The following is a 27,538-nucleotide window of genomic DNA, read 5'->3' on the forward strand; positions in this document are numbered from 1 at the left end:
ATTTTAAAAAATTAAAAAGTTGTCCATTTTTGATACAGCCTTGAATAATTTATGCTTTTGCATGGTGAGAATTCATCTGACAGGATGTTTGTAATTTTGGAATTTGAATCTTTGCATAACTGATGTTGGTTAAGTAACTAGATAGCATAAGTTAGTCTGAATAGAACGATATATGGTATATGCTTCCCCCAACCCATTACATGTTGAATACAATATTTTAGGCATGTCAGTGTTTTTTATCAAGTAAAAGTAGTGGAAGCATGCTTTTAAATTTACTAACAAATTCATGTTCCCAATGGTCTGTAAAGACATGTTTTGCAAATTTTCTAATGAAGGAATGAAACCTTCCAAAGAATGTTTGTCATATACTAGGTATATTTTTAACATGCTTAGCTAAACTGATTTGTTTGAATCTTTAAGCACTAATTTGTGTGAATTTTGAAAATTTTTCAGTGGAAAACAACTTGATCAATGTTTTGAAACAATATATATATAGAAAGGTCTGAAAAATTCCCAACAATATCAGACCTTTCTATCAGTTTACGTTATCTTCCCTGTATCAATTTGATCTGATGGAGCAGTGTACCGAATAGAGTCGTCACATTCTGAGACGTTGTGTGTGTATATATATATACATATAACTATCTTATCTTTTATCCTGTTATCTTAATAAATCAGTAGACAGCAACAGTTATTTTCTATTATTAGGATTCTCATGATGAGGATATTGAGGAAATTATTCGTATGAACTTACGGACAGTCATTCAGGCAGCTATATTGTTAGACAGAAAGTCTAGAGCAGTGGTAAGATTTTCTATTCATTACAGTCATACATCATAACTGTCTTTTATTGGTATGGGATTAAGTAAGTAAATTCATTTAAGCCATTCAATGTTTTAGACATGGGTTAAGGGAGACAATCCAATTAATGTTAACGATCAGGGTAAGAAAAGTATTTACATAGTTAGGAGTGGATTGGTTAGATCTCAGTTGTCAGATTTTAGATAATTGAAGGAGAGGGGTCTATTTTTGTTTTGTATGTCTGCCCTTCCATCTGACTTTAATAAACTCTTTTCATGTAAATACCTTGAGGACCTTTTAACATAAGCATAAAAGTTTTTGATATCCTATTATTGTAAAATAAAGGTTTGAGTCTGACAATTTCAGGTGTTTTATTTAGGAATTACTGATATCATTTGCCTTTGTGGCATGTGTGAGCTTCATCACAATAGTTAATTATTATTTTGACCAGTTATTTGGACTATACTTTTGTCATGCAGTACTTGAGATTTGAATAATGAACTTTTTTAGACATCAGCAGTAATATATTGCAGGGTAAAGATATTATAGAATCACATTAGATATTTATCATGTTATTCTCTCACTGGGCACTTCTTAAATATGCATGTCTATTTATAATGTATAGCTCTCATTAGTGATCAATTTTACAAAATATAAGATTTTTTGGGTAGTTCGAAATAATTCCATTCATAAATTTCTTAGTAGTTGATTCCTAACAACTGGACCATATTTTTATAGTTTACAGTTTAATATCCACTACTGTTAAAACTTATAAATAATATAAATCTTAGTTGTTTTGTTTTATATTTGTATTTATATTATAAATATCATGTTTTAATATGCCTTGCCTTAAGTGGCATTTTCAACCTGTTTTAAAGCCTAAATACTATTTGCTTTGAGTAAAAAATGTAGTGATTAAAAGTAAAGTTGCCCATTAGAAGTGCTTGTGTTCAGACTTGCACTTATTGCCTAATTAATTTTTGATCAGGGATATATCGACAGATCAGTTCAGATCCATATGGGCAAAAAGCAAAGAAACAATTCAAATTTTAAACCGTTCCTTATATTATTTTTCCCAGTAAACTGAATGATTAAACCATTTGGGTTTTAATACGAATAATACAACAATATTTCACTGACGAGGATACTCAGTTATGAAAAACTAAACGAAATGTTAAAACTGAATTTAAAAAATTTATTTTACAGCATTTCTGATCAAAAGTACATGTTTTTTGTCATTGTATTCAGCATGTACACATTAGACATCTTCATTCAGAATTTACATATTTATTTTACTTAATATTACACAACCATTTGATTTGTTGTTAGTTTTGTTAGTTCTTTGTTACCTGCTGCAGATAACATAAATTTTTCGAGGAATCCTAGAATTCTTTCCCATAAAACATTGACTGTATTATTATTGAATATCCATAATTTACAATTCTAGACCAGTATGTTTGACCTATGAGTACCTCTTAATTTTATTTTTCAGGAACAGATGATTAGTATTAATTTTTGTATTTTTTCAGACAAGTTGTGTAACAGTGTTACTGAGCATATTGAGACAAATGACAGACAGACATTATAAACTTTATGTGGAAGAATTCTCTTATACAATTGACTTACGTGACTTTCTGATGGAGATTCTAATATTATTTCGTGTGTTAGTGGAGAACACAGTGTTTCCTCAGGATTGGGTCGAGATGATCATGTTACAAAATAGGTTGGTATACATTGGTGACATAAATTAGAATGGTATTTATTTGACCAGCTTCAGAATGATGTTCATTTGACCTGCTTTAAATAAATCATGTCTTTCCCATTTGGTATACATTAGTGACATACTTAAGAATGGTGTTCACCTGACCTGCTTTAGAATGATGTTCATTTGACCTGCTTTGATCGAATCACATGTCTTCCATTTGGTATACATTGGTGACATGCTTTAAAATTATGTTCATTTGACCTGCTTTAAATGTATCACATCTCTTCCATTTGGTATACATTGATAACATGCTTTAAAATGGTGTTCACTTGACCTGCTTTAGAATGATGTTCATTTGACCTGCTTTGGATAAATCTCATCTCTTCTGTTTGGTATCCATTGGTGACATGCTTTAAAATGGTGTTCATTTGACCTGCTTTGAATTAATCACCTCTCTTCTGTTGGCGCTGTGCAGAAAATGTCATCATGAATAGAGGTTTCTGCGATTTCATTAAAAGGGAATTCTGCCATTGTGTCACAAAACTCATAAGTATAAAAAACCAGCTTAATGTGTACATATATTTGTCAAGGTATGCAGTAAGCTCTTTTTATACGTAGTTATGAAACGTGGTTCTCATTTACATTACATATAAGCTAAAATTGATATGATAAAAGAGATAAAACCAGCCTTTAATTGTATTGCTATATTTGTCTTCTTTGATACAAAACTAATGTAGTACAATGAAAATTTGTTTTGCATTGATTTTTTTTTTTTCAGCATAATATTGCGTGCCTTAAGATTTTTTGCTCATACCATTCATGACAAGTTTTCCACAGACTTCGAGGAACAGGTATGATGTAGATGATAGCAGTGATTCTACTTATAAAAACATTAGTAATACTTATTAGCTTTTTAGAATGAAGTATTTGGTCCTGTAAAATTTGTCATTAAATTTTCTGAAATCTTGCTGTAAAAAGATTTAAATCAATTATACCTCTACTACAGTAAACAATGACCTTTTACAATTAAGGTTAAGTTAGTCTCCTATCAAGTAAGCCAAAGGACTTGATGGTTGTATCTTTGACTCTGTCTATCATTCTGGCAATCTTTCATCATTCATTTGCATGACTGTGTTATGTTCTGTGTTGACAAAAATTTAATTTCCTGTGTGTTTTCAAACATCACTTGAAAGAAAAAAATAAGGTGTGTATTATTTTTTCAGCTTTGGAGCTGTTTTTTTCATTGTGCAATAGCATTTCTTGTACAGAAACCATTGCAATTAGAAACATTCACTACATCTAAAAGAAATAAAATCATCACCAGGTATAAAGATATGAGAAGGGAGGCTGGATTTGAAATTCGGCACATGTGGTTTCAATTAGGTGAGTGTTAAATGATTTAATTTGACATAAATCTTATCAGATATCCATTTTATTCTAAGATACTGTTAGATACTGAAAGTAGTAAAATGTGATTGATGTTACCTTTAATGCACTTGGTTAAATTGTTTCATTAAATATATTTTGAATTGTTTATCCTCCACCAAGAAATAGTTCAAGAGAAGAATTTTTTGTATAGTAATTACAGGTTGTCTGACTATGACATTTTCTTTTTCTAGGTCATCACAGGGTTTATTTTGTCCCTAGTATGGTTGGACCAATCTTGGAAATGACTTTGATACCAGAGCAAGGTATGGTCTATCTTTTTAAGTAGCAGTCCACCTAAGAATCATGCAGTGGGTGATTTATTGATGTCAGGAATATGAACAAAATTGATTTTCTGTCAGATATAATGGAAAAACAATAAAAAAAAAATAAAAAAATGATAAACATTTTCACCTTTACCATAGCAATGGCCACTCCTTAACATCCACCGATTTTGGGCCTTAAAATCACGGAAATGTCACTATTTGAAAAGAGGTTTTTTTTTGTATCAAATGGTGGAAATTTGTCAAAATACATAATTACATTAGCGAAATATGTCTTGAGTAAAACAATTTACAATAAAGTACAAAACAATCTGATTGTTTAAATCTGGTTTCTATAGCGACCAAATTTCATAAATTTGGTCATTTTGTATTATGTTTAAATAATTTATGTTGAGACCAGTTTTGGCAAGACAAGAAAAAATACATGCATGGTTGCAGGTATCAAAAAATAATAATATGTAACCTGTCTTTGTTTTTTGATCATCTGGACCCGAAATGAGCAACCCCCCCCCATTAAGACTTTTCTTCTTCTTCAAGCTTTTCATACAAAATATGTCCAGACCATAACTTTTTTGTCTTTTGACACAGACTTCTAATATTTGATATGTTGGTATGTCCATTTCAAGTGGGATAGCGTGTACCAGAGTTTGTGACCTTTGACTTTGACCTTTAACCTCAAGGTCAAATAACATACAAATTTTGTCTGGGCCTTAACTTCTTTGTCTTTTTTCTTAGGTATCTGATATTTGGTATGTAGGTATATCCCATCAAGGCAGAGTGTATTTATCTTGAATCAATGATCTTTGGCCTAAAGGACAAATGATATACAATATTCTGGGCCATAACATTTTTGTCTTTACTTTCATATCTTATATTTTGTAAGTATATCACACCAAGGCAGAGTGTAATGATTTTGAGAGGATGACTTTTGACCTTGGCCTCTGACCCCAAGGTCAAATAACATACACATTTTTGGCAGAATACCATACAAAATTTTGTCTGGGCCATAACATTTTTGTCTTTTTACTTTAAAAATATTAGAAATTTGGTATGAAAACAAATCACATCAAGGCAAAGTGTAATGTTCTATAGTAGATGACCTTCGACCTTGATCTTTGAACCCAAGGTCAAATAACATTCAAAAATATGTGACTTAGTGTTAATTAGAACATAGGTCCTGCGACTGATACATAATTTTTTTTAATTAAATTCTGTATATTGAGAAAAATTCAGGTAGTCCCAAGAGATATATTTCTTGTATTGGTTTTTTCTTCTCTTGACATATATCCCATTTCCAATTTTTGAGCTCATGTTTTACTCAAATGCACATCTTCGAATCCAGATGTCCCTGAATTACATTCTTTTGATTTCCGCAAGAATCTTGGTTCCCTTAATTACTCTTATAAACATGATCATTTAGATTCTTGTTTATAGAGCATTTCAAAATTTTCTAAAATTTAGTTGTTTAAACACAATGTCACAATCTTGTGACTTACTTAACATGGAGTCTGGTGCCAGAAATATTAAATAAAAACAATAAAAAAAAATATTTATAAATATATCATAGAAATATTACAAACTGATAAAAATAACAATTGTTTATTTACTACCCTGTTAGCATACATCTGTCACTTGAAGCTGTCTAGAAAATATAAATAAACCAAACATGGGTAAGAGTAATCAAGGGAACCAAATTTCTAGCGGAAATTTAAAGAATGTAATACAGGGACAAAGACTAGACATGGAAAAGACACACACACAACAAAGAACATAAAATAATAAAAATAATACATATAATGTAACAAAAGTAAATGAGCAACACAGACTCCACTGAAAACTGGCAGTATGGACCAGGTGCACCAGTACGGTATGCATCCTCTGCTTTTCTGGAAACACCTGCTGAGTTGCTCATAAAAAAGTCAAGTCTGGGGTTGACAAAGAGAAAAGGAAAACTATGACACATTGAATATATCAGTTTTCATGGTGGTTACACTGTAACGATCCATTAGTTCATGATGATGACCATAAAACTTCTGTAGTGATGACTTCAATCTTGCAGCAACATAACCCTGTTCCAGAGGCCTAATTGTAAGAAGTGTAGGGCAATACGAAAAGTCTGCATAGTTACAGGAAGCTCTGGCATAACATATGAGTTGTGATATGAAAACTTTATACTCAGGTGCTGAAGGGATGTTGCCTCAGATGAAAGGAAAGTTGACAATACTGAATGATAAGTCATCGTGTTTGTCGTATAGTTTTGTCAACTTGCAATTACACATTTCATATCGCAGTGGCACATAAAGGAAATTTGAACTGCTTTATACAAGATAATGTACAAGGTTACACCATCCTTCTAGTTATTATTGCCCATACATGAGGTCAGAAGTCAACTTAAACATAGTCAATGAAATGTCAGTCATAGGTTGCAGATACTTCACTTGTGCCTGGATGTTGATTCACTATTTTTGATGCATCAGTATTTAACTTTGGTTATATGATTCTACCTTTTATACTTATTGAGTTTTGATATCTAAGGTCTATTAACTGATCAGGTATCAATTGTATTTCATGTCTGAAACTTAACTGATTTGTTCAAGTGGAAAATATAGGTCACAATAACCTAATTCTTTGTAATGTGTTTATCATATAAATAACATGTCAGTTAACAAGTTTTTGTTTTCAAGAAATTGGAAAAAAAAACATCAGAAATAAATTGGCTTTTGAATGCTGTTTAAATATGTTTCATTTTGATTAGGGTACAAGTATTACCTTTAGATCTAACATACAAAGATTATAACAAATGAGATGATTTTGATTTTCCTATTGTGAAGTTTCCATCCCTAGGTGGTGATATTCTCGAATCACCCCCCTCTTTTTTGCTTGTATTTGTCACAATGTGTCAGATAAATGAACACAACAGATTGTTCGCAAAAAAGGCTTTTGCGCCAAGGGGTACCGATTTCACAAACTTCTATAATATTTATTTTTTTCACTGTTTCATAAGTTTGACACAAAACTATAATAGCACATGCAGATTCTTAATTAAAACTGGTGTTGCTCAGCTAGTTTTTTTATGGATATATATATAGTCTATGTAGCACATTCTTTTAAACAAAATCCATTGGCCCTTAATAGATTAATTCGTAAAGGATACAATTTTCAAATCATTGTCTATTCTTTAATCCTTGTTTTCACAAATACAAAAAATAAACCAGAACAACAAATTAACACACCAAGATTCAATCATTCATATATCCAATTCTCCTTCATGGCTTCATGGAATACCTGAACATACAAGATATAGACAAATTGAAATAACCAATTAAAGAATGCTTGAAGTTCCTGAAAGCTAGCTCAAAATATTTTCCGTTTTTTTTTTATTTATTGTTTTTCCATTATATCTAACTGATTGAAAGTCAATTTCGATCAAATATCTGACATAAATTAATCACATGCAGTGAAAATTGCATGATTCTTAATCAGACTGCTACTTAATAAGATATTTTCATTTTTGTATGCAGTCAATGTGCAAGCGTTTTGACTATAAAAAAATGAAAATATCCAATGAATCATGAAAGATGAACATAAAGTAAGTGGTTTTTATGTTATAGAACTATAAGCTTAACTGGACTTTGAACTTGGTCACCATGATATTTATAAGCTTATTGGCAATTAATAAGATTCTTTAACTTAGCACTCAGAAATGAGATAAAGAATGTACCAAAGTAATCTTTTCTAATGAAGCATTCAGGTGGTTGGTTAATGATTATTCTTCCTAAATTCTGAATGACTTTTTATGAGACTTTATACATGGTACAATATTTTGAGACTCACTAGACAGTAGAATATGATACAATATTTTGAGATATGACTCACTAGACAGTAGTATATGGTACAGTATTTTGAGACTCACTAGATAGTAGTATATCTGTGTTAGCTTTAGATTTTGGTACCCACATGTTTTCCTTGTTTTTCATTCAGAATTACGGAAAGCCACAATACCAATATTCTTCGATATGATGCAGTTTGAATTCAATGAACTTGATACTTCAACTGGCAAGATCAAAGGAAATTTTAATCAGGTAATTAATAGATGACAACATGTTACTTGTGCCTAATGTTAGAAACTTGTTATAAGAATTTCTTGTCATTATAAAATAGATTTTATCATTCATTGGTGTGAGCTTGTTAGAAACAGCAACTTATCAAGCCTTAGTTACTTCAACACATCAATTTATATGTATTGCAAGAATTATGAAGCACTCAGAATATTTATTTCATCCTCTCATTGAAAGTTTTTATTGCAATTCACTGTAAGTCAGGTATGGGCAATACAGCCCACCTAGATCATAAAAAGGGACTTGACCCTGCAGAATTTGACAAATTTTTATCTGCCATTCCAAGCAAAATTACTTTTCATGAGGGCTAATAATGGATTCTTTTAAATAACTAGTATTGAAAGAAAGTGTAAGTTATGTTTAGTTTTGAATGTTTCTTTATGTGTAAATTAATTGTCATGCCTGTTGAGTTTTAACTTACATGCTTCATAATGTAGGAATTTTTCTCATTTTTTCATACAAAACAAGCTTTATTCATTTAAAGTATTATGATTAATCTTTTCATTGGTTCAATGGTTCTATTGATTACAATAAAGAAATGATTAGTTTGAACTTATTTGATATTTCTGTAATGAAAAAAAAACATATGTTTGTTTACTTTTATTTGTTTAGGTTGAGAATGAGTTGATAATGAAGTTAGATGCTTTGGTAGAAGGTGGCTGTGGAGATGAAGACTACAAAGAGATGATATTTGCTATGTAAGATTTGTTTACATTTTGATTGCTGTTATATTGAAATATAAATGTCAGGCACAATCTATAATGTGTATCAATCATTGTCTTCATGGCTAAATTAAGCATTTGCCTGATAGTTGTAATACATGTATCAATGCTTTTAAACTGCATATAGTTCCCATGCACCTGACCATACATCTTATTTAAAGGTTTAATGGAAGTTAATTATAATTTAACCGTGAAGTATGGCAATATAAGTATAAGGCTTCAAATACAACTGCATTATGTTCTGAAACATTTTCTGAATGTAATTTGTTATTAACAGATTGTCTCAGTTGTGTCAAGGGCATACAGCTTTGATGGAATCAGGTCTGAGATTTGTTAACGTGATCAAGGAATTACTACAAAGATTACTGGAATATAGGAGAATTATACAGAATGAGATTAAAGAACACAGAATGAGTTGTATTGTTAATTTGTTGGTAAGTCTACTTTACAATCCTGCATTGTTTGGAATATATACATGATATAGTGACTTTGTGGTATGGTACATGTATTTCTTTTCTGGTTTAAGATAAAGTTGCTGTATCGGACATTAAACATTCCATTGTAGTAGTAGTAATATGGAAGTCAGGGTATGAAGCTCAAATTTTATCAATCCTTTCTTTTTGGGCAAGTTGATGAAAAATCTACTTGCCCAAATTAAAATCTAGGGTGTCATTTCAAAAATGCATATTTAAAAAATATTTAAGATTTAGTTGTCCACTGGGTAAATATAAGTGAACTTTAACTTGTCCAAATAGTAGTTTCACTTGTCTTTGGCAATAGGAAAACCTTTAATGATACACCCTGTTCCTTGTAAAGTGTCTGGAATATATCAAAATGGTCAACCTAATATATACAATTTATGTTGAATATCACATGAAAGAAATATATTGAAATGATACAGAGATTGATAAAAAGTATATATATATATATATAACGTCTCAGAATGTGACGACTCTATTCTCTACACTGCTCCATCGGATCAAATTGATACAGGGAAGATAACATAAACTTATAGAAGGGTCTGAAAAATTCCCAACGATGTTAGAACTGTCAAATTTGCGAAGCAAATTTTTGTCGTTCCCTCCGCGGGACTCGAACTCGTACCTCTGTGACATCTATGGCAACACCGCCTGCACATCAAGTCAATTCACTTGTTCTATTCATTTATGTAATAGTTTTGTGTACCAGATACAATAGATAAGGTGATAGTAAAAGAATGTTTGTTTTTTGTAGAATTTTTACCATGATATAGACAGACAAGAAATGTACATAAGATATCTGTATAAATTATGTGACCTTCACCTTGAATGTGACAACTTCACAGAGGCAGCTTATACTCTAATGTTACATGTCAATTTGTTACAAGTAAGTTTAGTCGTTGAAAACTGTAATTTCACTGCTGAATATAGCAGTTGTCTCCCTTGTTGTAGTATAAGTTAAGTCTTTGGAAACTGTAATTTCACTGCTGAATATAGCAGTTGTCTCTGTTGTTGTAGTATAAGTTTAGTCTTTGGAAACTGTAATTTCACTGCTGAATATAGCAGTTGTCTCCGTTGTTGTAGTATAAGTTTAGTTTTTGGAAACTATAATTTCACTGCTGAATATAGCAGTTGTCTCCGTTGTTGTAGTATATAGCAAATGTTTAGTCTTTGGAAACTGTAATTTCACTGTTGAATATAGCAGTTGTCTCCGTTGTTGTAGTATAAGTCTAGTCTTTGGAAATTGTGATCTTTGTCTTCATGGCTGAATATAGCAATGGTCTGAAACAAGATTTGGGGAACAAAAAAAGTATTGTTTTAGTACAACCACAAAAATGGTATATAAAGCTTGTGAAGAGTAAATATTGTATTGGGTAATGTTCAAAACATTTATTTTCAGTGGGCAGATGAGCCATTACCAACCATGTTACAGTGTAGTTGGCATCCAGATGCTCAAACACAGAGACAGCTCAAAGAAATGTTATATTATGATATTATTTCCTTCTTTGACAAGGGCAAGGTAAATCATCATTTTTGTAAAAAAAAATTTCATGTGAAATAATTTGACTTTTAAAAGATGTTTTGCAAGCTTTAAAGGGAATTGTTTGATTGTAAGCTTTCAAAGCTTTCATAAATATCAATTGTTTTTTTTTTTTCTCTAAAAAAATCTTGACATGACTGAATTTTTGTATATTATGTACTGTTTCCATATACAGATGTGGGAGAAAGGTATTCAGCTCTGTAAAGAGTTAGCCCAGCTGTATGAAGGAGAATTGTATGATTATGAACGTCTGAGTGTTATACTTGTAAGTCATGATGTTTATTGTAGTTAGAAAATATTGATTCTTCATGTGAATTTTTCTCATAATTATTTAACTCAAAAACAAAATCTAAAAAATATATGTTTTAAACCAACTACATCATTTCTTTCCTTTCACTAATGTTTCTGATCACAATCAATACATTTTGTCCGATTTTTCAGCTTTGGTACTAATCAGGGCCTAAGGTGATGACTGTCTATAGAAGGTTATATTTAAAAATAAAACAAATATACCCTCTTTTCAACAATTGCATGAAAAGTCGATTAATTGACCACTGCTAGTTTGGCAACACAAACATAAATCTCAAAAAGTCAATTACTATTTCTCTATATTTATTGTGTTTTGTGCAGAAAATAAGGCTTTATATAAATGATAGGCTTTATAAAGGTTGATGGCTGCATGTATTGTTTTTTTAATTAACAGCATTTGATACTAGTATATTTCATTACCCCCACTTGGTAGGGAACATAGGAATACTGGTGTCTGTGTGTCTGTCCTAGTATATTTCATCCCCCCTTTTTGGTAGGGAACATAGGAATACTGGTGACTGCGTGTCTGTCCTAGTATATTTCACCCCCCCCCCCTTTTTGGTCGGGAACATAGGAATACTGGTGTCTGTGTGTCTATCTGTCCATCACACTTTATGGACACAACTCCATGGAACTGCTTAGCAGATTTTGTTCAAACTATCGTAGGTGTGTAGTTGATCAGATTGCACCACAATTTGGATTCAACAAATTTTATGGGGCTTTTGCTCTTGTTTGTGGCAGTTGGCTAAGCATAGCAGTCTTTTCATGCTTGATGCCATAGATTAATTTCTATTTTTGACTAACCCATTAGTATTGCTTTTCATCATTTATTGAGAAATTTTATAAAATCTTTGACATTCTTTTGTAGAAGAGACAAGCAGATCTGTACAGTCATATAATATCTAAGCTACGACCTGATCCTGAGTATTTTAGGGTTGGATATTTTGGTATGGGTTTTCCTTCATTTCTACAGGTAAGTACATAACAGTTTCTATTTTTAAAGGACTATTTGTTTACTTTTTGCCCTATTATTTTTGTATTAAATCCTTAAACTAAAGGTTTTTTTAATCCTGTTATGTCTTGATCATTTGTTTAGGTACAACTTCAATTGAAAATGAAAACACTAATATGTATTTGATACTTCCAGAACAAAGTATTTATATACAGAGGTAAAGATTATGAACGTTTGCCAGATTTCAATGCAAGAATGCAGACACTGTTTCCAAATGCAGAGGTAAGTTCATATTTTGTATATAATTAATTTTATTAGTATTATGCATGTGTGAGAGAATGTTAAATTGAGCAATCATGAAATCAAATGACCTTAATGGTGAATCATAATAATAAAATTGTGCACCTCCACAACATCTAGACATATCCCATAATCAGGAATGAAACTGATCAAGTAATTTCACTAGAACATTAGAACAGTTCAGTATTATATACTTTAGAAATACATTTTATAGTATGTATGCACGTACTTGTATATATTTTGTTATCTTGAAAAACAAAGAAATTTATCTGTAACTCTTGACAGGTGTAACTCCAAATTTAGATGATAATGTCCAAATTTATTAATTATAATGATTTAATGATTTATGATTAAAAACTTTTGAATTAAGATAATCCCACATCAATGATGTTTAAAATTGAAGTTTATGCTGTTGCCATGGTAGCCCTTACACTTTTGTTAAGAGCAATGTTATTATTTTAGCTGATGAGATCATTACAGCCGCCATCAGATGAAATGAAGGAATCAGATAAAGAATGTATCCTTTCTATGTAACAATTCCTCCATTGTCAGTTAGCCTAATCAAGTGTTATAAAAAAATAGGCCTGAAGCTCAGCTTCTTGTATAAGAGAACCAAGAGTACTTAAACATCTGGCAAGATGCTCAGTCCATAGAGCTTTTTAAGGTTGTGCATCCCAGATGGTTGAATTGGGTAGCCCTTGCATCAAAGTTGTCAAGCCAGAAAACCTGGTCTCAGACTGTGGTAGGCCCATGTGTGTGTAGAGCACCATGCTGTGTGCACCTTATTCATCCAACATGTTGATTTCTTTCAGAGTGGCTGCTGAAGATGACAAAATTTTCTGCTCCTACCAATTTCTTTCATTTTTTTATGCCAATCAAAAATTTGCTTTCCCATGTTTCCTATCCACATTCCCCAGTTAATTTTTTTGTTTCAAATTGGTTTTAGCATCTTCTTGACCTGATTAAGCTTGAAACATTTGTTGTTCAATGATAAATAAACCACAATCAATCAATCTAAACCTTATACTGTTCTAAATAATAAAATGGTGGGCCTTTTTTTTAATCTTCAAAGTGTGGTAAATTTTATCTATATAGTAAACTGATTTCACTTTCATCATAATATTATGTTTTTTCTTTAACTTGAGTAGTCCTGCAGATAAATGCTGTGAGCCCTGTGTTTGACCTTCAGGGAAGGTTTGGTGATAAACATGTCAGTGATAGAATCCAACAGTAAGTCAAACAATGGACCCTCTACATAAATATGATAGTGTTGATGCTTCGTCCCTATAAACTCTAGTGTAGGTTATTAGCTCACCTGAACTGAAGGTACATGTGAGCTATTCCCATCACTTTTTGTCCATCTGTTCTCAGTGTTAACTTTTTTCTAAATGCCAAAAGTGTCAGTTTATCAGTATTAGCATGCTGTGAATGAACATATTGTTTCAAACTGAAACCTCTTTGGTGACTTTTTTGGGTTATTTTTTTTGGGACATTTTCTTCAACTTTGTATAAATTGCTAATTTTCACATTTAAATACTAAAAGTTCTTTGAGGGCTTTCCTTCTGATAAGAATCTTAAATAATGTGTCTATAATTTAATCACATTTCAAATTCAGAGTTGTATCAAATTTGAATGTTTTGTCCATACTTGCCTCAGCTGTTAAATATTTGGTGCTATTAAGGTGTGCCTATGAAATGTCTCACCTATGTAATGTATCGTTGAGTATTAAAATACTTTCTGTGCATTATTGTGAAAGTACTTAAATTTGTGGATACCAATTTTTGTGGATCAGGGAAGAAACAGGTTCATGGATTTTTGAATTCCTGGTTTTGAAGTTTTCAGTATACACATCAATGGGAATCTACTACTTGTTTGGGAACCGATTTCATGGTTTGACCTACCCACAAAAACCACGAAAATTGGTACCCGATGAACAATAGTACTTGCATAGTAATTATGAATTTAATATTACACATGTTTTTTGTCTAGGTATTATGCCAAGAATGAGGTACAGAAATTCCAGTTCTCAAGAAAAATGGAAGAAAGTGGTAGTGACATAACAGTAAGTTGTTTTATTTAGTGCTGAATATCTGGTAGTTTATTTCAAGCTTGGTTTCAATCTTTATAGATTTTCACTTTATGTAGGTTAAATCTTGTTAGGCAGATAATGAGATGAGTTAGCTGAGAGGACAAAACTGAATAGTGGATGGTAGTCAACTTAGCAGTTGCTACTGTGTACCAAGCTTAGTGTGTTGGTGTGTAGTAAAAATTTGGGGGGGGTGGTTATTTGGTTGATTAAAAAAAATATGTTCTATAGTGCTCAATATCTGCAATTAAACATTCATTTAATCAATCTTAAATCAATACTACTAGTATCTTTGTGTATCTTCTATCCATTTGATAGTATTCATACTGTAAAATATGTTATAATTTCAGTACAAAAAGATTGTCTTCCATGACAGGATTTTATTTTATTAGATGGATTAAATTGTTTTAATTTTGCAGTCTTTATGGTTAGAGAGGACCCAGTTAGTAACTTCACATGAATTTCCGGGCATTCTGTGTTGGTTCCCAGTGACAACATCTAATACAGTAAGTTGTCTCAAACACATAAATATTGATCATGTAATAGGGAATCTGTTTTGTTAACTATCAAATACATGATTTGTAAAGATATTAAATGTGTTGTGCGGAACATTGATGTGTTTGACAATTTGTTGTTCACTTACTATTATTGTTGTTGTTAAAGGGGTAAATAGGATTCTGGTATGACATGTTTTAAAGGTCTTTAGATCACAGCTGTGGTGACACTTTCAAAAGCATGTGACCAACGTCCTAGAAGTATGACAATCTTGTTTACTCTTATTTCCTATGTCATAGATAAGTTTTACTTCACAACAAAATGTTACTCCATGATGATCACCATTTTGTGCAATACATAAGCTGCATATAAAAAATATGTACAAACTAGTCTTTTTAGAATCAAAGTAAATTTTCGCTGTCTTTTCGTTCATTCATCTGTTTTTCATTAGAACAACCAATCTGAGCACTTTTCTTAGAATAGTATGTACCCTTATATAATTGTATAAAAAGTGGAACAATTTTTGCAATTGTTCTTTTAAACACCAGTAATATTTCTGGACAACCGTAGAGTTAGTCCTTATGTTCTGATAATTAAAATCTTTCTTTTAAACACCAGTAATATTTCTGGACAACATAAAGTTAGTCCTTATGGTCTGATAATTGAAATCCTGTGTTGAAGGATAAATCAATAAAATGTTGCTGTTATGATATTTCAGTATGGAGTTAGTCCATTAGAGAATGCATTTGATACATTAGACAATACAAACAGGAAGATAAACAAGGAGGTTGAACATCACATTGCTGAACCTAATGCTAATGTACAGAATCTCAGTATGTTACTACAAGGAATAATAGATGCTTCTGTCAATGGTGGAATCAGCAATTATAAGGTAAATACACAGTGTACATGGACAGTTATCATGCTTAATAGATTGTATTTGTCAAAGGTTGATTTAATTGAAAATTTAAAATATGAGTGATGACTTTTGCATATTTGTTCTGTTTAAAGATAGATGTTTACAACTTTGTCTCCCCTCACTTTGGTTGAGATATTAATTGTTTATGTCCTGTCTGTCTGTCTGTCCTTCACATCTTTGTAAGTGTAAGGGATTCTCAAAAACTTCATGAAACCTTGTAGGTAGAGAGGACACAATATATAGTTATGCATATTACCAGGCCTTTTTTTATCCACTCAGTAGGCCATAGGCCATGTGAGCTATTGCCATCACCGCTGTCAACGTTAACAAGTTTTCAAAACTCTTCTCCTCTGAAACTACTGGGTTAATTATAATACCTCAATAAATTTTTCATTATCTTTTTCTTACATTTCATGGAACAGTGGAAAATATAGGTATTTGACGGTAAAAACAAACTTAAATAGTGGTAAAAAATGTAACTTATCCAGTCTATCATTGTTTTTAATGATTATTATTGAATTGAAACATTTTTTATTATAGAAATTCTATGATGATGATTTTGGTGATTCTGCAGAAGATAGGAAACTAGTCAGAAAATTAAAAGACTCCACTCGACACCAGTTGGTGTTACTACGAGAAGCATTGAATATTTTTAAACGTAAAGCACCTGAAGATCTCAAACCTTTCCATGCTCACTTGGAACAAAAGTATGAAGAAATGTGTGTTCAAATCAGGCAGGAATATAGTTTGAAGGTAATTATTTTATTCACTTTATTATAAAGATGTTGAAGATATAGGCTTGGCTTCTTCAGTAATAAATATCAAGTAAAAAAGTTAAAGTAATAAGAAATAAAGTATGAAGTTCAGCTTTGATTGAAGGTGGCATAAATCAACAAACATCTTTTTGATATATAAATAATATATCTGTTTTTTTTATCACAATCAATGTTGTCTGTTCTTCCAGCCACCAGATAGTTCTTCTGTTAATACTCTGAAAAGATACAAATCTATGTCTGCTGTAAGTCTGAGCCGTGTTAGTGAGGCATTCCTATCAGTACAGAGTCCAAATGAGTGAGTAGCTTTTGCTATAACAACATAAATTTCTTTAAATTTTAATAATTTGACTACTTAAGTTTTTTTTTCACAAATGATTAAGAAATACTGTTAATAAAGATGTATAAGTTACCCTCTCTCTTTTTTTCTGTTTTTACCCTCAGGGTGTGAACCAGGTTTTGGTGTATAGTGATCTCCCTTGTTTTTTCCCAATATTAATTATGTATTTATACTCATTAAATGCAGGTTTAGGTACAAAATCATGTATATATAACTACTGCAAGAATAGTTTGTGATTTTTACCAAAGATTTTATAGTTCTGAAATAGCCCAGTATGGAAATATGAGCTGAATTTATATAAACTAATTCATCTCTGAAATGAAATAAACTGACCACTACATGTTCTTATTGTACATGCCTTCAGGTCCATAGCTATATGTTAATAAATGCAGTTGTCTTACTTTAGTAAATATTTGTATGTGTTCAGCATGTTAACAGCTGAATTTTATATTGTCAAAGGACAAAACAGTGTTTTACTTTCCTCTTGCCTGGTATATACAAATTGAATTTTCCTGGTGTCCAGTCTTTAACCCTAGTAATAAAGGTTTCTACCTGTCATGGTCACTCATAAAAACTCTTTGTTCAGTTTGTAGAATTCCAATTCTGGTACAAAGAAATTAGACTATAAACTATAGAAATGATATTTTAGTGGTTTATTTTTTAATATTTATAAAGACAACAGCTTTATATGAGCTTTATCCTGTTAAATTGATATAGTATGATAAGATTTGTATGATATCTTATATTACATTCTGTTATGATATTTAAAGTGAACTACGAATATTTTGAGATTTATATACAAAATGCCATGTAGGAAATTAAATTTCATTTGATCAAAATGGATGCTGTTTAAAGCATTACAATTGTACAAAAGATTCAGATTTTTACAATACTGATTCTTTTATTTTGAAACTGAAGAAAAAAAATAAATGCTTACCATTCTAAGTGACTATATCTTTTTTAATGGTGGTGGTTACACCAATACACAACTTATATGGTGATCATGTGTTTTGTAAATGACCTGCAAAATATGTAATACTTGTATGCTGTAGGGGATAGACGGATTGGATGAGTCAGGTTTGGTAAAGATTGTCACGTGTAGTCCTTTTTTATTGAGACATATAAGAAGTTCAATAGTCTTTCAACTCTTAAGATGACTGATAGTATGAATAGAGTAGTAGATGTCTGGTTAGAAATTATTTACTGCTTCAAAATAATTACTGGTTTAACTTTTTCTAGTTAAGTAATGATGTTAAGGAAGTTCTATTAATGGTAACTTCATTGTATTGATATCTGATGATTATTCAAAACATAACTTACTGAATGTATTGAGAAGTGAAATAAATCAATTTAGCCTAAAGGCCTAAGTTAAGATATTGATATGTACATATGTGTATGTAACCATAGAATATTGAACCTTACTGATCATGACCAAATAGATAAGAGGTTATAAAAAAGCCAACGAATAATTTGTTCAGTTTACTTTATCATAATATTTAATGATAACCAAGAAAACATCACAAAGTTAGATAGAAATGAATGATTTGATTTCTATTGGTTTACAGTGGAAGCCGATACAGGTAATAATTTGTCTACTAGTGTTATTTTAGTGCTAGTTTTCCCTTTGTAATCTTCAGTAATACATGTACCTCTATAACAAGAAGATTGTAAGAAAATGAAATACACTTACTGTAAAAAGTGCATTCAGTTGTTGGGACTGTTTCATTTTGTTGAATGAGGCTAATTGTTAGATTTTGTTCTTTTCCCAGAAGTTAAATACATATTGTTAAGGTGTATGGTGTATTCACCAATATCCAGTTGTTAAACTACCTTTTTCCAACACCTTACATACTATAGTGTCTTTCATTATATCAATCTTCCCATTTTATTTTTTGTGTCAATAATGTAAATCATTTTGCTTACTGAAAAGTATTAATTTTGGCAGATTCTGTCAAGTGAACATCTTCGCGGGTATCAATTTTCATGGTTTCCAAAAAATGTTGAGTGTTAAATAGTGTTAAAATCAATTTCACTGGTATTATTTTTGGCGGTTTTCTGTCCATTGCGAAATTAATGAAAATTAGTATGTTTACAGTATACTAACTTTAAACTGTATTTATGTAGTTTTTTTACTGGTAGTAGTATTATATCAAAAATATTTTACTAAAACTAGTGTATACTTTCTACTAAATCTGTTACAAAGAATTTATTGTCATCTTCTTTCTGCTTTAATTTTACCTTAGTTCTTGCTTTTCCTTTAAGAATATTTTTGTACTGAAATTTGAAACTTTTAGTCCTTAAATCTTAATCATGGTACATTTGTGTATTACTTTTTTAACACTTGATAGATTGTCCATACAAAACCAGGCAGTTGGTAGAACACGACTAATTTTGTTTTCAAAAATTTTTCACCCATTTCATATCACAAATGCTTCTTTTCCCAAAGTTGAATGTAGGTTTTTGATTAACTGAAATAATTTAAAAGAAATGAATTACACAGGAAGCATTCAAATTCATTGAAAAGGGAGAGATACCTCTTTCATTTGAGCGAAATTTGGTAGCTTTCTAAAGGAATTTTATAATCATTTTCTGAGCCATCCATTGTCATTTTGAAACAAACTTTATACTTTTTGATATACATACAATATATACATTACATTGAAACAAAAAATACAGTTGGATCAAATTTACACTGTGCCACTTCTATCGTAGGATCTGCTTGAATTTTACATGGACCACCTCTTAATAAATGTACTTTATACAAAGATACATTGATTTCGTAAGAAAAGGAAGTTTATGGAAATACCAATATAGGACTGAAAATGCATATTTTACACATAAAAAAACATTTTACTTCAAAATGGATTATTGCATTAAAAGAATGTAACAGAAAGTTACAAAAATTTTATTATGAAACCAACATTTTGCTCTAAATTGAATCCTTTTATATTTTTTCAGGTCAAACTATGCAACTCCTGTGACAACAAGGACACCAGCTAATCGTACACCTTCGGTATTTGTCAGGGCTGATCGCTCTAACAGCATTTCTCCTGTTAAACCTGTTAAAGTTGGCAACCTATTCAAACGCACCTCTTTTGCTGCCTCTGATCAGAGTAGCGAAGGAGGGAATAGTAATCGTAACTCGCTTGAGCAACCTATTGAGTTAACTGAACAGGCATGTAAATTTTGTTTTGTTTGCAATATGAGTGTCAACATCAATATTTATACTATTTTTTACAGTTGAAAATAGTTTATTATATTTTTACTGATTTTTTATATTTAATCAAAAGTGCAAAAGACAAAAATAACAATTTTGATATTTTATGATACTTTGTAGCTTCCTTACCTTTATTTAATTGTTATTGGGTCCTAAATATTGACTATTTTGTAACAAACTTTCTTAGGATATTGATGTTAATATTCAGACTTCTGTTTCTTATTTCTGCTACAGAAGATACAGTTCCTTTTCATTAGGAATTATGTAGCAGAAATATGGCTTGATTTTTCCCTGATGTGGGTTGAATTATGTTTGAACCCATTTGAAACTATTTGTCATTTGATTTGTTTTCATTTCTGTTGCTTTATATGTTGGTTAAATACATTTGTAATACAAATTCTTCTCAGTATTCTTACATTGTAGATGGCATTTTTATCAAGGGTAAATCATTGTGTCTAAATAACCCCTGAGCCAACTTAAATCTATTCTATAGACTCAATATAAACCTCAATGTAAAGATTATGAAAATCCATTCTGATCCGGAAGATTTGTATATAATATCGAAATACGAATTTTATTGTGGCACTCTTTCAGAAATATTGGTTCAGATTTATGTCTTATTGATATAGGCCTTAGCAGGATTTTTTATGTTACTAGTCCTAAACATGTATGACTAGGTAAGAATTGTGGCTCACAATGATTTATGTGTATGATGCTTAAGTAAATGTTAGTTATCATCACTATTAAAAACAGATGGACCCATGGAAAAACATTCCAGTGAGTATCTCCTTACATGCATAACATTTTTTTCTTTAACTTATAATTTATCATTTTTCAGGAAATGTGACTATTATATCATATCTGTCCTCCTAAAACTTCATTTTAAAAAACCCTTTTTTATTTTGTGTTTCCCTTTTGTGGCATGGTAAATGCTTACTTTCTGTTGTTTCTATTGGAGGCATGGTATCTCTCTTAGTATGTTGTATAACTATTGGTCACTCTTTGGTAACATTGTTGTACAACTCTATTGATCACTTTTGGTCACATTGTTGTGCGACTTGAATGATCATTTTTTGGTAACTATATTGTACAACTCTATTGATCACTGTTTGGTAACTATATTGTACAACTCTATTGATCACTTTTTGGTAACTATGTTGTATGTATTGATCTCTCACTTCGGGCCATATCATCACATAACACTGGTAGAAATTACAGTTAAACATGATTCAGTTTTACGTGTCATTAAATTTACCTTAAAACATAGCAATATTCTTGACAGAAAGCAATATGATATATGTGGTTAACTTCGATTTTATCCTGAGAACTTTGTTAATCAATGTTAAGCCACAAGACCTGTTTGTATAGCTTTTGCTGTGTGTCTTTCATACTATTTCTTTCACTGTCCAATATCTGCTTTTGTGGCTTTTTAAATCAACAATCAGTACCAGTACTTCTATAACAGTCAATATAATAACACATTTACAGGTACATATTTCATATTCTTTTAAATCTACTAATTTGGGATATTTTATTCGAAAAGTTTATAAGCATTTTGTTCTTGACTGATATTTATTTACAAAATTACAAATGCATGAAAATAGTTGTGTACCAAAAATTGTAAATAATCTACTTATGACTGCTGAAGTAGGCATTGTCTGAGATCTAATATGATCAGCGAATGTTTTGACATCTAAATGTAAAAATATACTGGTACAAAGTGGCAAGGTATTATTTGATACAAAATGTACCCCGAAAAAAATTGTGTGTGTCCCCTGACAGTTTCCAGATGATTACTTCAGAAGATATTGAAGAATCTTTTTAAAAGTTTGTTCAGTTATTGAGTATCATAAAATACAGATCAAGTTTGAATCTCAGTTTGATCCAAATATTTTCACAAAATTTACAGCCATTAAAGTTTTTCTTACCCTGACTTTATTGTAAAAGTTGTTCCTTTTGATGATTTGTAATTTAGCCTCCATGAATATTAAATACAACACTGGCTTGGTATTATTGATGTTCCTTTAGAAACGTATTTTGACTATGATAATATTACCTACTGTAAATTCTGTAATCATTGGTGATGTTTATATTATTAATGATGATACAAGAAATAATTTCAGAATTTACTGTAATTAAATGTACAAATTTCATACATAGCTGGTTAGTAGAATTGTGTAGAACAGTCATTTATTTTATAAGACTTTGTTTTTTTTTTCTCCAGATAACCCCAAGGCGACCTCTACGACCAGACAAACAGAGCAGACCTTCGAGTAACCAGTTTTCACCTGCTCAGTTGTCATATCTTAACTCAGGTAGCATGAGTAGCCTGTCTAACTCATCACTCCTTGGTAAGCTGTCTACTAATCACTCATGTTGCCATGCCAACAGTCTAACAATAATGATTTCTTCTGTCATATAATCACTTGCTTCGTGAATGAATTCATTCTTCACTTGTAGAAAACATGATGCACCACATATAGAAATAGCTTTGAATTTTTACAATTCATTTTGGTAGAAAATAATAGCAAAAATTCATATGCTTTGTCTGTTATTAAATTTTATCAATAAATAAGTTTTTCATTCATCTATGTAATTGAATTTTACTATATTGGTTTTAAAATACTATTTAATTTGAATTACCAACTGTACTGAATTTACACATGCCCTAGAGACTTCACCCAAACAAAATCTGTTATCTCAAATACAAAGTGCCTGACATTCTGGATTTGTATGGGATTGGTTTTGAACAGATTTTATTGCTATCACTTTATAACTTGAAAATAGTGTTCTTAAAGGAAGCTTGACCACTCAGAATGCCATAATATCAAATTTGTAAATGAGATTAGAAATAAAACTTCAAGTAAGAAGTAATGACTTCAATGTCAGTTGAATTAAGCAATATGAATCTTGACACACCTGAATTAAGCAATTCATGTAAAATATACTGTTTAATATTATTTACTTACTTGCTTACTCATACCGGCAAACTTTTCATGTTTGTCTGATTTTCTCTGTACTTGTTAAGCCTGTTTGTATCTTGTGCATCTAGCCTTTCTTCTGTCATCAGTCAAATCAGTAATAGAATTCAATTTTTTTTTCAAAGCTTTGGAAAATGTACATACACAATTTCTATGTACAAGCTTGTTATAAAGTTATATTTTACTTGAGTCTACTATGAGGCAGTAAAATAATTTTATTTTGAATTAAGGTCACCTTTAGTTTTTTTTTTATCAATACCATCAGTTTTTTTAGAAATTTTCTCATGTTATTTTCTCTTTTTCTAAATAATTAAAGTAATATTTCAAACTTGTCATCTGTTAAACATGAGCAAAGCAGTGTTTTTTTGCACACATAAGCAGCCTATTATATTTATCTGAAAGAACAGTTCTTGACTGCTATTATAACTTACTATTTGCAGATAATACAAGTGACACAGAATCATCAGATGAGCCCCCTCCATTGCCAGATAAATTGGCTGATCATCCAAACACACCTGTAACAGAAACACCACCAATACCTAGATCCCAAGCTCATCGTAAATCTAAGGTGAATTTCTTCCCATTCCGTCGACACAGAGCATCAACAGCTAGTTTACAAGAGAGAGAAGAAAGTCCTAGTCGCTCAAAAGACAAATAATCATCTCATGAATTTTCATTGTTTCATTGTATATATTTGTTACATGATCATTTGTTTTATGCATTTAATCATAGTAAGAATTTGCCAGTATGTATAATTTGTGTAGATTCTTACAACTCAGTGTTGCTCTATTTCTCTAGTTTGCATTTTAGAATGGAGCCACACACATTATATTTTGAATGATCTGTTGACTTGCATGATACATCATATCTCTATTCTGTATAAAACTCCATCACATACATATTTTTGTTGAACTAACCAATCTCATCTGATTTCTTTCCACAACAAAAAAAATAATTAATATGCATATTTAGATTATTTGTATTAAATCATTTATTTTGCTATTTGAAAATATCTTTTTCTAGATATCTTCTTGCCAGTTCATTATAACAGCATGTGTGAATGCTCTTCTTTATCTTTTCAGCCTATACCTCCTCTTCCAAATGAGATTGGAGGATCCCCACCTCCTGTGCCAAAAAAATCTGTGACACCAAACTTGAAGTGAATTAGCTTGTGCATGGTGGGATATATGTGAATGATTTTATATGGCATTACATCTCTGCTTTCAACTTTTCTCAGTATTTCTCATGTCATAATTTAAAGTGTGACTGGAAGAACTTCTCAGTCTGTTCCTGAAGAAGTAGAGAAATATAATTGGCCAAAAAAAGATACACCAGATCAGAAGAAGTTGAATAGAATAAGACAGAAACAGAATGTTGGAGACAACAATAAAGTTTTAGGTTTTGTGGTAGACTATCAGAAGAACAACCATAGGACATTATGTCATGATGTAATTCATTGTTGATAGTGCTAAAATATGAATTGTCTCAGTACATGTGCCATACATCAGAATAATAAGATTAGGATAATCTTACTTAATTGTTTATAACTTTGTTGAAATAATCCAAACTAAATTTCAATGCAATAGAAGGCGGCAGTAATATTTGGATAGGTCTTAACACATCTTTGGTTCCTTCTTTTCACGATCATATGAACATTTCAGTATTTTTTACAAAAATTTTGCATTATGCTAGTTTTTTTTCTATTATTTCCTATCAGGAGCTTGAATTTTAGCTCTGTCATTTCATTTTTTCTATGATTTCACATAGTATTTACATATATATATATTCAGCTGCAAATGATTGAAATTGTTCCCCAAGCTAATTAAGAAATCTACCACAGATTTTGTCTTTGGATCCTATAAAATCTCAATTAACTTTCATGAGGCAACACTACTTTATTTTGTTTTAGACACAAGATTTGTATGGTTGATATATGGCTGATTTGTCACTGATTTTATTGTTAGTATCCCATAATTCAAAACTTCACTGATATGTTAAGTCTCTTAAGTTCTGAAGGAATGTTAGGAGTTAAATATCACATTATTTGGGTCTGGTAGTGTTGCAGACCTGTTTTTATCTTTACTAAGATTGAAATTCAAAGCACTAATCTTCAAGTGACCTTTCTGTACTCTCAGATCTGTGATACATCTGTGTTCATTTTATATTGTTATAATATTTCGTATGTTTGTTATATTTATTATTGTTGTAATATTATTTTTGTTAACTTCTTGCTTGGTCAGTGGTAAGTTAGAGGATGCATTTAGTTAATGATGGAGGAAGGGTAATTCATGTTTTCATTGTGGCACTTTATATGTTAGAGCTGATTTCTATGAAGTTGAGCCACTTGTATGAACACTTGCCAATGTTTTCTTCAGATATTGTAGAAAATGATGATTTAGATAGTATTAACAAAATATTATTTTCTCTCCTATCAGGGGCAATGTTTTTCTTCTTTTTTTTTTGGCATTTAGCAAACTGTTGATTTTGCTTACAACCAAGTCATAAGAGTGCACATTATAAAGTTCTGCTTTTGAAAATGGAAAATGGAAATTAATTTCTTATATTTACATTTAAATTTCCATTTAATGTTAAAATTGAACTCCTTTTATGACTAGTAGAAACAGTTATACAAGCTTGATTATTTAAAATCATGTAAAATTCATATTATACAAAAATGACTCTGATCTCAAGCTGAATAAGATATACAAGGAATTTCTAGTCCATATCTTAATTTAATGTATATACATGTACATGTATCTAGCCTAAAGCTGTAATGCAGTGACCCTTTTAGGCTGTTTTAGTGCACAAAGAATTCAATGTCCACCCTTATAGACAGAATGAGATTGGTTACTGAAATAATGTCTTTATATCAGCTAGATAATATTATATGGAAGCCAGATGATGTGTTGGAATTGAATCTTTCTTTACAATCACTCAATTTTGTCTTCCTTGTGTTTTTTTTTAAATTCAGCTAGATAGTATCAGTCCTAAAATTTGTTGTTATTACATAAACTTATGGAGACATTTTTTTTATAAATTTTAAGAACCTGTTTCTAACCCCACATTTTTAATAACTTACATGATCATTTTTTGTAAGGAAACTTATTTTGTAAAGTATTATATGATTAAGCTTATTTTTGCTGATTTTATAATTTTTTTTGTATATTCTAAAGTCAGTTTAAGGATTAATATGTAAAATGTAATAAAAGTACTAAACCCTATGGTTTAATCTTGTTGTGACCTTTGAACCTATATGTATACAAACCGACCTTCAAAAACCAGACATATTTAAATACTACTTCTGTACACCTTACAATAATATGGAATTTGCTATAACCCCTGAAGTGTAATGACTTTTTACTTATTTTGGTAAAACTACTAGGTATCATATGTAGATGTGCATGAATGAAAATATTACCCCCAATTAATTTGAAGCAGGGCTAATTATCTCACATTATAGTTCTTTCTTCATGGTTTATCTTTCTCTAAATATGGAGCCTAGTCTTCCTATTAAGTTATCTGATAATCTGTTCAGTGATTAAACAATGCACCACCAAGGAATGTGGATACACAGACAGGGTGATTTCTTCAAATTTGTTTTCAACATCAAAACAAGATTGCATTTTGTATTTTAAAAAAATGACTGTCTAGTCAAGAATTTACTGAAGAGATACTTACTAGATAGTGATTTAATATATTTTCTTATAGAATTTAAGGTTATATATTTTCTTTTTAAAATTTTAGTTAGCTTTGATCAGATTGATGAACTAAAATAAAACTAATGATTGTCAAGGAAATAAAACAACAGTGTACAATGTTCTTCATCATAACTTCACCTAAGAAATTCATTATTGTATCATTTGGTATAACTTTTATCCAAATCCATTGGGAATTGTAGGTGCAAGAGTGCTTGAAATACACATTTTCATGAAATTTCCATTTCTAATTGAGATACCTTTCCCAACATAAGCTGGTCTTGTTTTACTCTTAAACTGGTCCCATAACCAAATCTGTTAAGAAATATTGTCTTAAAAGGTGTGAGCAATGGACACAAAAGACAGACACCCAGCATATTAAACTCCCTGCTTTGTG

General features: G+C 30.7%; 1 protein-coding gene across 31 annotated transcripts in view; it reads left to right on the forward strand.

The window, feature by feature from the left end:
• LOC148622661 (dedicator of cytokinesis protein 1-like) overlaps positions 1-26,667 on the forward strand; it is a 64,632-nt gene extending 37,965 nt beyond the window's left edge. For 9 of the 31 annotated variants that reach the window (XM_088572650.1, XM_088572641.1, XM_088572644.1 and 6 more), the window contains 25 exons: positions 709-804; positions 2,331-2,524; positions 3,285-3,357; positions 3,730-3,889; positions 4,126-4,197; positions 8,197-8,297; positions 8,946-9,031; positions 9,333-9,489; positions 10,289-10,420; positions 10,934-11,053; positions 11,250-11,339; positions 12,252-12,356; positions 12,531-12,617; positions 13,098-13,152; positions 13,784-13,865; positions 14,625-14,697; positions 15,141-15,227; positions 15,935-16,108; positions 16,676-16,888; positions 17,100-17,206; positions 18,814-18,828; positions 20,207-20,423; positions 21,219-21,242; positions 22,690-22,816; positions 23,887-26,667. In XM_088572650.1, the coding sequence (XP_088428776.1) occupies positions 709-804; positions 2,331-2,524; positions 3,285-3,357; positions 3,730-3,889; positions 4,126-4,197; positions 8,197-8,297; positions 8,946-9,031; positions 9,333-9,489; positions 10,289-10,420; positions 10,934-11,053; positions 11,250-11,339; positions 12,252-12,356; positions 12,531-12,617; positions 13,098-13,152; positions 13,784-13,865; positions 14,625-14,697; positions 15,141-15,227; positions 15,935-16,108; positions 16,676-16,888; positions 17,100-17,206; positions 18,814-18,828; positions 20,207-20,423; positions 21,219-21,242; positions 22,690-22,816; positions 23,887-24,104 (2,865 nt within the window). In that variant the 3' untranslated portion in view covers positions 24,105-26,667. The remainder of the gene's footprint in view (positions 1-708; positions 805-2,330; positions 2,525-3,284; positions 3,358-3,729; positions 3,890-4,125; positions 4,198-8,196; positions 8,298-8,945; positions 9,032-9,332; positions 9,490-10,288; positions 10,421-10,933; positions 11,054-11,249; positions 11,340-12,251; positions 12,357-12,530; positions 12,618-13,097; positions 13,153-13,783; positions 13,866-14,624; positions 14,698-15,140; positions 15,228-15,934; positions 16,109-16,675; positions 16,889-17,099; positions 17,207-18,813; positions 18,829-20,206; positions 20,424-21,218; positions 21,243-22,689; positions 22,817-23,886) is intronic. The other 22 variants (XM_088572642.1, XM_088572671.1, XM_088572672.1 and 19 more) reach the window with 20 other exon arrangements.
• The last annotated feature ends 871 nt before the right edge of the window (positions 26,668-27,538 follow it).

This window comes from Perna viridis, chromosome 3 (genome assembly GCF_037379345.1).
Source record: "Perna viridis isolate PV_CMFRI_1.1 ecotype Kerala chromosome 3, ASM3737934v1, whole genome shotgun sequence".
Lineage (NCBI taxonomy): Eukaryota > Metazoa > Mollusca > Bivalvia > Mytilida > Mytilidae > Perna > Perna viridis.